This window comes from Terrapene carolina, unplaced genomic scaffold (genome assembly GCF_002925995.2).
Source record: "Terrapene carolina triunguis isolate 2854851 unplaced genomic scaffold, T_m_triunguis-2.0 Scaffold193, whole genome shotgun sequence".
In the NCBI taxonomy this organism is placed as follows: Eukaryota; Metazoa; Chordata; order Testudines; family Emydidae; genus Terrapene; species Terrapene triunguis.
This window is the reverse complement of record NW_020664544.1, coordinates 3,800,128-3,811,617: the sequence shown is the minus strand read 5'-3', so window position 1 is coordinate 3,811,617 and position 11,490 is coordinate 3,800,128. Positions and strand designations below refer to the sequence as shown.

Below are 11,490 nucleotides of genomic sequence, written 5' to 3'. Positions count from 1 at the left end.
GGTGGGTGCTCGGCTCCAGCGAGGCACCCAGAATCACTGAAACTTCATCCCATCTTCTGTTTAATGCGTCACCCGCCACCTTCAGCGCTGAGCTTTTGCCACAAATGAAAACCTCCTTAATAAGAGTTTAATCTGGTCAACGTCACTGGCCACAATTTCTCCACTCACACTGTTTTGCCACATGCCAGATTTCCATGGGATTGCTGCCCTTCACTTCAGAGGTGATGACATTTCGGCAGTGCCATATGTAATTAACTTGCATTAGGCTTTGTAATCTCTGCCATGAAAGGCTCTTTATGCATTTAAATAAAGCTAGACTGCATTTTGAGCATTCCAGGAACAGTGAAAAATGTTGTGATTTGCCATTGCGCTAAACTGGGGGCTGCCTGTTCTAAGCCATGTGTGTTGGTTTGTTCAGTATGCTCAGACTCCAGAAGAGGCTGGCCTCCAGTGTCTTGCGCTGTGGCAAGAAGAAAGTTTGGTTGGATCCTAATGAGACCAATGAGATTGCCAATGCTAATTCTCGTAAGTAACCATTTCTCTTCCACATGGGCACTGGGCAATTCAGTGCTAGTGCTATCTTCTGGTATGATTTGTGGGCCTATCTAATTATTGAATATTGCAGAAGATGCAGTGATCTCAATTTGTCTTTGTTCCAGGGTTGGTAGTAGACAGGTTAATTTAATAGTAGCTAAACCGAATTGCCTTTTCCACAGGCTTTTTTATATTCAAGTTTATTTAAAGGTTTTGCTGATTTACAAGCATATAGCAATTGCCTTCCCTTGATAACTGGAAGCAGTAAATGACCAAATTCTAGAATTCTGCTAAATCCACACTGAAAGAATTCACACAAGAATGTGATGACTACTGTGGATGTTCTTGGGGGGGACAGGAGTTACAAGTTTCTAGTCAAACACCAACCACAGGGATATCTAAGGGTGAACAGATGAGATGCATGATTGAAAAATGAGAAGAGCAGAAAAACATGAGTTCACTAAAAGTACTGAAAAATAGACAGTTTGTCCCTTCTCACGGACTAGGCTTCCTTTTGTGTTAACTGAGCTAGCAGATCCAGCAGGTAGAATGGAGGCAGAAGCTGGACCCAAAGGACATCTTTATAAAGTTTGCAGTGTGGACCTGAATGGAATAAACAGTGATTGGGAGAATGTTTCCCATGTAGGCCTGTGGTGGACTGCAACAGGACTGCTTGAGGAAAACAAACTTAATTAAGGGACCTCTGTAAAGAAGGTCAAAATCTTCTTAAATTCCTTTAGGCTTAGACTTTGTAATCCATCCTGAAAACTCCTTTTGAAAAGGAAAATTTGTTGGTGTTGGACTCTCGCCTTGCTCATACTGTCCATTTTCTGTTCCATTTGATGTCTTCAACATGGAACATCTCTTCTGATTTCCAGGTCAGCAGATCAGGAAACTGATCAAAGATGGTTTGATAATCCGCAAGCCTGTGACTGTTCACTCCCGTGCCCGATGCAGGAAAAACACCTTGGCCCGCCGAAAGGGCAGGCATATGGGCATCGGTAAGTGATGGCTGGCTTCACTCTAGATAACTGGGGTTAAACATCTGTCAACTTCTAGAGACCTTTGCTGAGGGTGGATTTATAGACAGTCCTATGTACCAAGGAGGGGCCTTGTGATGCAGCTGGGTTGTTAATCATACTCCTTGGATTTTGAGGTGTTAAGCACACTGGCAAGGATGCTTACTGGTCACTAGCTGTGTCCTAGCTCTGTAACACCTTTCTCTTCCTCTCCAGGTAAGAGGAAGGGTACAGCCAATGCTCGGATGCCCGAGAAGGTGACCTGGATGAGGAGAATGAGAATTCTGAGACGTTTGCTTCGCAGATACAGGGAGTCCAAGAAGATCGACCGCCATATGTAAGTCTGAGAGCCAAATGAATCCTGCCCTGCTTCTCCTTTGGTGGTGGGTGTCTGGGTGGGGAACGGGGTCCCCATCTGCCTGGATAAACCAGTCTCTGCTGCGCAAGGCTGTTGCAGCAGGCTCTCTAAACATGGACCTGAACCCACAGATGCCAAAGTGGAACGCCAAGAGAGATTAAACACATCTTTTATGTAAATGATAAATCCCTTGCAGTGGATAAGGGCACGCGAAAGCTGCTACAGAAGGATCTTGGTGTGTGTTAGTGCTTCTCAGGACTAGCCCCTCTGCTGAAATTGGAGGGCAGGACAAGGGAGTCGTGTGGTGGTAGATTAAGCTGCTGCACGATGGTTAAATTCATTTTCAAACTCTGGGACACACAGGTCACTATGTGGTCCACTGCAGAGAAGGCATAACTGCTGTTTATCTAGAGTCACTCAAGGTGTCTTGGAAGCCGCACAGTTCGTATTTCCTCTTTTGTGCCATCAAACAAATGAGCGTTGCGTCCTGCACCACAGGGAGCTCTCACCTCACCCTGTCCCTTCCCTTTCGTTAGGTATCACAGTCTGTATCTGAAGGTCAAGGGTAACGTGTTCAAGAACAAGCGGATTCTGATGGAGCACATTCACAAACTCAAGGCAGACAAGGCTCGCAAGAAGCTCCTGGCGTAAGTGTTTGATTATTAAAGCGATTCTGAGAGCTTAGTACAGGCCCAAGGCTTAAGTTTTGCACACGTGAGCTTCTGATAGTGCTCAGTATCCGTTCAAGTGACTCCATGAGCTTTCAGCACTCGGGTTACAAAGACATTGGTTCTCTTATTGTGGCAGCCTGTCAAGTGAAACTGACTAGAAACAAATGAAGTTCGCTAGCATCTCTTCACTATCCAAGCCTGGTCATAGTTATGCTGCTATAGCTCTGTCAATTAGGGCTGTGATTATTTACTCATATACTGGTTTAAGGTTTGGTATGGGTGCAAACTGTCATAAACTAGAACAGTATAAGCTCTCGTATATCAGTATAAGTGCATTCACATTAGGTAGGTTCTACCATACCAGTTAGAGTTAGAGAAGCAAAACTTTCTAGTGTAGACAAGGCCTAAGACTGAGTGGAATACAAAATAATACTTCATAAATGTTGACAAATGATCTGGATATTAATGGCTTGGTTTTAATGGTGTAAATAAATCCAAGTATGACTTGAATGTCCCCTTTAAACAAGCTTTGCCCTTCTGCGTGACATAAACACCCAGGAAATAACACACATCTTCAGGGGATGGGCCAGTTCCCCTGCTGAATGTTGTCCAAAGACCTTGCCATTGAAGGGGCAAAGTTAAGACAATTGAAGGACAAATGGGTTCTGGCAGATCATGCATTATTTTCCCTTTCTAACTTCAGTCACTGGACTGATCAGTTTTGTCAAGATCTCAAGGGCACTCTCTAACAAACAAGTTTGCTGTGTGGTGTCCTTGGAGATGGAGTAAAGACAGCAGCATGCTCTTGTGCTGTCGTTTGGGCCAAGGACCTGTTTAGTCCCAATCCTGGCCAACGGTAGATCCCATTGATGCCTGCCTATATTACTCAGTAGGTCAGTGGGGTGTCACTGAACAAGACATTGAATTGCACTTAAGACTATTGCATTGAAAAGCGCTAGTGGGGAGGTGTGCGGGCGTCGTAACCTGGTAAACAGCAGCTATAAAGCAGTTGATGGCACACGAGGCATTTGTGAAATGCGTGTTCACACCTCATCTCTCTACAATGGCTTCCTAAGGCTGGAGAAAAATAGTCAGAGGTGGGGGGTGATGGCCAGGTAAAAGCTGCGTGAGTTTATCTGGGCTGCTGGAGGCTGACGCCCTGTGTGTTCATGAAACCTCTTTTCATCTTCAGTGACCAGGCCGAAGCTCGCAGGTCCAAGACCAAGGAAGCCCGCAAGCGCCGTGAAGAACGTCTGCAAGCCAAGAAGGAAGAGATCATCAAGACTCTCTCCAAGGAGGAGGAAACCAAGAAGTAAACTTCTGTGGCTGTTCTGTGTACATAGTGCTCTCCATCAAAGGGTATTAATAAATGTTCCACATCCAAACCTAGTCTTTGGCCTGTGTCTAACTTCCTTTCCTAGTTGAGGGTTCCAGGGTGCTGAGTTGCTTTTGCCATCTGGGTATAAGTGCCTCTTGCAATACAGTAAAACTTCTAATGCAAACTTTCTATCATACAGGTCTAGAGACAGGTTGCTCATAACTTGCACTGAAAGTGTTGGGAGGCAGCATGCTTAACTTTTCAAGGCTATGCGGTGCATCTAGTCAGTACAGCGACTCCTTCCTGGGTTAGGAACAGGGCAAAGGGACTCTCAGCCAAAGGAAGATCATTGAGCTGGGGGTGAATGGGCTTACAAGGAGATGACCCTGGGGGCAAGATGCAATAGAAACAATCAGTGTAAGCAGTCCCTCCATGGACCTGTTGCATCCCTGCAGTGCAGTTAGTATCTCAGACCAGGTAGAAAAGTTAGAGCCAAGTGGCACCTTCATAAGCAAAGGTCAGTCTGGGATTGTGTGTGTGGAAATCCTGCTGGGGGGGGGCGGAGCAGTTATTCATTACCCATGGCATGATCCAAGGGGGGAAACGTTTCATTGAACATATGCAGCTTGTCCAAAGCCTGGGAATGGGTACCTGTAACAGCCCCAAACTTTGGTAAAGGAGACACAGAAAAGGAGAGTGTTAAGAATCTGTACTCAGTGTTACAGACCTGATTGTCGAGGAACAGGGGGAAATGGGCTTGCTTCAGACGTGCGCTTGGCCTGTGAACATTTGGTGTTCAGTAAGCAGCAGGACACATCTAGGTAAAACCACCCCGCTCAGTCTTGACCACACATGCAGAGATGCCTTCCCTACATTTTCAGTAATCCTCCTGCTTGTTTACATGTAATTCCAAAATTACTAATTCAGGCTTAAAGCAAAGCTAATTTTGTGTGTGTGTGTGTGTGTGTGTGTGTGTGTGTGTGTGTATGTATACACACAAAATAAGTGTCACGACGGCTTGGATCTGATGAACACCCTGTATAGCGCTGTGGCCATGGGGGGGCCTGTTCTTTTCCACCACCCTCATGGCCTGCTCAGACTGCGTAGTAAGGGTCTGATAGGAGGCAAGCTGCAGCAATTGCCTGTTGGGGTTGGGGTGCTGCGGAATTCCCTGCCCAAGTTTCAGTTCTGTGTAGACCCTGCTGGGCCATGTTAACATGCTCTGGGTACTTAAAGTGCACCAGCATGGTCCGCGCAGGGCAGCAAGTGCACAACATGCAGCCTGAGGCTTGGGCAGGGAATCCAGTGCCCCACTAACTCGCTGCAGCTTGCCTTCTGTCGGACCCTCATGCTGCAGGGGAGGAGGAAAGACCTCATCCTGGGAAGGAGGTCCAGGCCCACAACAAACCATGGTAATTAAGGGCCCTATGTGGCATAGGAGAGCAGCTCTCCTAGGTTGATCCTTCCCTTCTCCCTGTTTGTGGATGTGTGTTATAGGTGCAATCGGGGGCAGTTGCCCCCTTGGCCATATATAGGGAGGAAATGGGGGAGCAGGTTTTGGGGGGTGGGGGGGAGGGAAGAGAAAGGTCCAAGCAACTACCCTAATGTTTTTCATAAACCTTCCTAAAAGTTTGAGCAAGATCAGCATGTACCTCCCCATCTCCTGGGTGAGGGATCCATATGAAATCAGGTCTTGATCTATGGAGAAGTGTCCACGTCATAAATTGCCCCAATTGACAATCTCATTAGAGGCCAAAGACAATCTCTTCTCATGTCTTCTAGGTCCTAGCTCGCAGGGCAGCATGTGGAAGCTTGTTCTATACCTAAATGGAGCATGTCAGTTGGCAGGGCTGTCTGTGCAGCCCATCTAGTGAGCACTAGAGTAATACAGCTTTAGAAATCCCAGCCTGCCATGGTTAGAACTTTAGGATCAGAGCGCGATGCAAAGATGTAACATCTTTCTCTCTGGACCCAACCTGACCGTGAAAGTTAGCAGTGGCTAACTGGCACAGAGTGGTGTTTCCCGTGTCTCCTTGTGGGGGAGGGAATGCTGGGAAAAGGTACTAGGGCAAAGTCCCAAGTAACACATCATGAGATCACTGCTATCCATGCAGAGCAGATGGGACATGCCAGCCAAGCTCCTCCTTGCAATGACCACGGTTGGTTCGCCTCTACCCTGTGAAGAAAGTGAAAGGGCCTAGGAATTTCTTGGGGAAGGCAGTGGAAGCACTTCCCAGTGCACTGGCCTTGATGTCCATATTATGCATCCCAAATACTAGCCTTCAAAACCACAACTGTTCAGCTTCAACTTCAGCTCCTCAGCAGCTGGCCAGAGATTTCCCTGAGGCTCCAAAGGAGCAAGACTTCTCCCTAGGAAAAGCTGAGCGGGCGTGTGGTGAGATCAAATATAATTAACCATCTTTGCCTCTTTCTGCAACGCAGTCTAGCAAGACAACATGCATCAGGGTTTCTTTAAATAAAGTAGTTTTGGAGCACTAGCACTTACTAGGGGCAGCAGTGCGCTGTGGCTGGATCCATTTTGTAAGTGCTTGATGGCCTAGATTTAATGGTAGCGAGAACTACCATTATTGTGTGAACAGTAGAAACGTAGGCCCTGATCCTGCAGACTCATGGGAGTTCCTCTTGTAGGAGTTTCAGGGTCGGAGACCTTCGTTATAGAGAGCAAGCCGCTGTGGCAAAGATCAGGGTGTTGCTCTGGATTTGCTAGAGATGGCCCCTGGGGGTGACCAGCTAAGGGAAAGAAAGGTGTTTAAAATCTGCCTGTTTTCCTGCCACTACATATTCAGGTCACATGTCTGCTGTTCTTTTTGGAAGACTATGGAGGATTATTGCATTACAGAAACAGCAACAAGTGAAACATGACTGGGGGAGGAAGTGATACTTTTTTCCAGCCCTGTTTTTCAGAGGAGGTTCAGTGCCTATAGCACCTACAACTCCTAAGCTGTGGGAATTCGGCACCCCAGCATTAGGTTTTTAAACATTCAACTCTAAACATATATAACTTTCTTTCCATGCTTCAAAGATTCTTCCCCTTGCTGAATGCTTATGGGAGCTCCTCCTCCACCCCTCTGCATCCTGCACAGGAGATTCCCACTGACCAGGACAGGTTAATTTCTAAAAAATAATATTTCAGGTTGCCTACATGGAAGCAGCAAAGCCACTTTTCTTCAGCTCCTTTAGGTGCTCTGTGCACCCTGAAGCACCATGCGTAGGGTGGGTCATACTGATTTCCCCACACACCCCCCCGTGGCCCAGAGGCAAAAAGCCAATGAGAACATTTCATCTGGTGTCGCAGCTGCTGTGATCAGTGCAGCTAAGACTTCAAAGCCCCATGCTACAGGAGATCATTCACTTTAATAGAGGTGGCAGCCATCTGTTGGGAGGAGAGTCTCAGCTAGGAGTGGGGGGCTGTCTTTTTAACCAACATCTTCAGCTTCCGGAGAGCCCGTTGGAGGAACAATGGAGAGAAATCCCCATGCTTGAGCTGAGAGGTCGTAGCCCGGAGGGTGGGTGCGCATCTCCGGTGGGCTGAGGGCATAGTGCTGACCAGCGTCTTCTTTTGAAGGGCAGCCACTGCGATCTCCCGGAGAACAGCCTAGAAGTCCCAGAGGAAAGACAGTTACAGCTCAGAAGGCTGAATTGCTCACAAGCCTGAAGGAGATCAGACTATTTAGTTTATCCCAGAGGAGGCTCAAGCACCTACATGGGGAGAAGATGTCAAATAGGCTCTTTAGCAGAAGAGGCATAACCGGTTCTGGGAGCTGATACGTTTGGGCTAAAAATAAGACATTTTTCACAATGAGGGGGATTAACCATTGGAACAATTTACCTAGAGAGGTGGTGGATTCCCTGTCACTTGGAGCCTTCACGCCAAGACCGGATGCCTTTTTAATCATTATGCTGTAGCTCAACCACAAGATCTGGGCTTGATGCATTGAGGGAGGTGCCTGCTGCTAGGCCGGAGGTCGGGCTAGATGAGCCAAATGGTCCCTCCTGGCCTTAAAGTCTGGGACTCTATGAAAGTCAGACTCCTTAGGACTTGTCTACATGGGGAAATTGACCAGCATAGCTACTCCAGAATAACTATTCCGCAATAGCTCCCCATGTGGGACACCTATTCTGGAGTAAAAATGCCTTTTCCTGAGTTAGCTTAATTCACTTTGGAAGCGGCAGGACAGAGCGGGGACTTCTAGATTGTATTTTTGGTCCCATCACTGACTTTCTATGTGAGGCACTCGATTTCCCCCGGGTACAATGGGGGTGATCTCTGAGCCCCAACCCAGTGGGTGAAATCCATTAGTGTTTGCAAATGGCTCACAGACTGTTAGATGGGCAGTGCTATGAAAGCACTAAATGTTATTCCTAGTGCAGCCTCTTCAGCCTGCTGGGGGATTTTTATTGTTTATATACAGCAGCAGCAGGAGGAGGACTGGGGCCCTGACTCAATCTCTGCCCTGAAGAGCTCACAACCTAAATAGACAAGACAGACAAAGGAGTTGTTATCCCAATTTTACAGATAGGGAAACTGAGGCACACAAACTGGGGATCCTTTTGTGCGGGGCGCAGTACGTAAATAGAGTACGAGGAAATGCCTGACCTGACGAGCTCACACGCTAAATAGACAAGACATATGGATGAAAGGAAGGATTATTAGCCCCATTTTACAAGTGGGGAAACTGAGGCACAGAGTGAACTTGAGCAACTTGGCCAAGCTCACACAGGGAATCTGGGGCAGAGCCAAGAACTGAACCCAGATCCCCAGCCTAAACCACAAGGCCATCCTTCCTGTCTAATCCAGCCTTTCCCCTAGTAGGGGATAGATTTGCCTTTTCTTATTGGTCAGGGATGAGAGCTGCCAACAGCCAAGGCCTGACATAGCTGGAGGCAGGGGAGTTCTTTGTAGAGAGAGAATGACGTCCCTCTACGTACAGGGTGCCCAGACTCTATGGGGATGGCCGTATTTGAAATGCAGATGCCGAAAAGCATTCAGCTTCCCAGTGGCTTCCTTACCTTTCTCTCTAAGGCCTGTGCCCTGGAGTCCCCAGAAGGGCGGAGGCAATAGTTAGAAAACAGCCTCTTTGCCTTGGAGAAGATGGTCCCATGTGCATCTGCTCCCCATTTGGGACAGCTGTTGAACTTCTGCCTTAGCTCCTCCTCCAGCTCCTTCAAGTCAGAGGGTCCGAAGCCCCTGAAGCCCCCCAGACGATGAATTGTGTTGTCATTGCAGAGCTGACAGGCATGGTTGGGATGAAGCCACCAGCTGGGCCCAGGCTCTGTCCTTGTCTCGTGAGAGGTTTCAGATGAGGGATTGAACTGCAGTGCTCCAGGGAAATCCAAGCTGGGAGAGCCGGTCAGCCGGGAGATGGTGATGCCTCCTGGAGGGAAGGACCAGGAAGCCCTGCTTGACGAGGGTGGCACTTCCTCGGCTCTAACCCACGGGCTTCCCCATCCCTTCTGCAGCAGAAGGTCTTCGTCCTCTCTCAGCTGATTGAAATCGTTCTCAGGCAAAATCTTCTTATCCGCACCGGATAATGCTGTCGCCCCCTGCTGGTCCCATTCATACCCACCCTCTGTGTCATCTTCACCTCTGGAATGGGTCTTTCCCCCTATCAGGCAACTGATGACGTTGCCCCGGCAGCTGGCTGGCGAGTCAGAGCCGGCGTTCTGCTCGTCGGCCACGATTCTGCTCTGCTCCCCCAAAGTCCGCACCGCGTCCACCGGGGCAACCTTCAAGAGGTCGCACATCAGCTTCACGAGGCGCTCCAGGCTGTCGTCATTCTGGACCCAGGGCAGATGTTCCCCTGGAGCCTTTGGGGCCATGGATACGCCCCTGGGCTGGCCTGCTCCGGGCAAGGCCTCCTCCTCCTCCTCTCCACTGAGGTTTAGCACCCCAATGCTGTCGTCATGGCTGTCAGTTGACGTCATCTCCATGCATTTGTCCTTTTCTATATCCAACTCTTCGATATCTTCTAGGACCTGAGGGAGAGGAACAAACCAGAGCAGAGCTCCAGATCAGGAGACACGGGGCTTGGAAAAGCCGGGGGGTCGAGTGTGTAGGACAGGTCAGGGGACAGGGCTGTCTGGGCTACAAGCTGGGGACATCCCAGTCACAAGTGAATCTATCGTTCCAAAGACAAAGGACTTTACTTCTGTTAACGGAGATAGCATTAGGGCTTCCAACCTCTCTAGGCCAGTGAGGGGGTGGAGGGGGGACTCCAGGACCCAGCCAAGCTACACAAATAGGCAGCGTTATGGCCAATGAAATGCAAGGAAAAGGCCTCCCCTGGAGAACACCAAGGAAAATAAACTCAACTAAAGGCCCAGTTGTGTCAGAAGGGTGTGTGTGTGTGTGTGTGTGTGTGTTAAATAGCTGCTTTCCCCAGTGACTGATCACAAGGGGTGTGTGTGTGTGTGTGTGTTAGTTAAATGGCTGTTTTCCCCAGTGAGGCCTCATCTGGAGTACTGTGTCCAGTTTTGGGCCCCACACTACAAGAAGGATGTAGAAAAATTGGAAAGAGTCCAGCGGAGGGCAACAAAAATGATTAGGGGGCTGGAGCACATGACTTATGAGGAGAGGCTACGGGAACTGGGATTGTTTAGTCTGCAGAAGAGAAGAATGAGGGGGGATTTGATAGCTCCAAACTACCTGAAAGGGGGTTCCAAAGAGGTTCTCAGTGGTAGCAGCTGACAGAACAAGGAGCAATGGTCTCAAGTTGCAGTGGGGGAGGTTTAGGTTGGATATTAGGAAAAACTATTTCACTAGGAGGGTGGTGAAGCACTGGAATGGGTTCCCTAGGGAGGTGGTGGAATCTCCTTCCTTAGAGGTTTTTAAGGTCAGGCTTGACAAAGCCCTGGCTGGGATGATTTAATTGGGGATTGGTCCTGCTTTGAGCAGGGGGTTGGACTAGATGACCTCCTGAGGTCCCTTCTAACCCTGATATTCTATGACTGATCACAAGGGCGGGGGGTGCGTGTGCGTGTGCATGTTAAATGGCTGCTTTCCCCAGTGACTGATCACAAGGTATGTGTGCGCATGCACGCACATCTTCCGCTGGAGCTCAGGGGATTTGAGACCCAGTGCAAGAGCAATTCCCAGCTGCCTGGGTGACCTTCAGCGTTGGAAGGACCAGTCTGAGCCATTCATACCCATTGCTGGGCCGTGACCTGGACATCTCTCAATGGAAACACAGCAGCAGCTGGGAATGCAAACAGGATGTGAAGGGCATGAGGAACAGGCTAGGAAATAGCTCGGAGAATATCCTAAAGCCAAGATGGGGATCAATGGGGTGGCCTGACCTGGAGCCGTCTGGTTAGTCCTGGTCACTCCACCTCAGCTGGGGCAAAGCCGATGGAGAAGGGGGTTCAGACCCAGGCGCGCTAGAGAGACTGAATGGGCAAGGAACTATCAGGGGAGCCAGCTGGGAACTTCGCTCTGCTACGTGGGCTGCCACGCTTCGGAACTGAGGCCCACCGCGTCACGACCTTTGCCCTCTGACATCAGAGATGTGAGGGGCGAGGTCAGAAGCAGGAGCCATGACAAGGGTTCCGTCCCCACCTCCAGCGCTGACT

General features: G+C 49.0%; 1 protein-coding gene across 1 annotated transcript; it reads left to right on the top strand.

Annotated features, from left to right (window-relative positions):
- Positions 1-385: 385 nt before the first annotated feature.
- RPL19 (ribosomal protein L19) lies at positions 386-3,971 on the top strand. The gene is made up of 5 exons (XM_024210041.3): positions 386-525; positions 1,413-1,535; positions 1,770-1,890; positions 2,448-2,558; positions 3,775-3,971. Exons 1-5 carry the CDS (start codon positions 399-401, stop codon positions 3,896-3,898), a joined length of 606 nt encoding a protein of 201 aa, XP_024065809.1. The 5' UTR covers positions 386-398; the 3' UTR covers positions 3,899-3,971.
- Positions 3,972-11,490: the final 7,519 nt, after the last annotated feature.

Bases quoted from the DNA above. Each gene is read 5' to 3' on its own strand.
- RPL19 (XM_024210041.3), top strand. From the start codon at position 399: ATGTGTGTTGGTTTGTTCAGTATGCTCAGACTCCAGAAGAGGCTGGCC. The intron at 526-1,412 runs GTAAGTAACCAT...TCTGATTTCCAG, and splicing joins GATTGCCAATGCTAATTCTC to GTCAGCAGATCAGGAAACTG. The intron at 1,536-1,769 runs GTAAGTGATGGC...CTTCCTCTCCAG, and splicing joins GGGCAGGCATATGGGCATCG to GTAAGAGGAAGGGTACAGCC.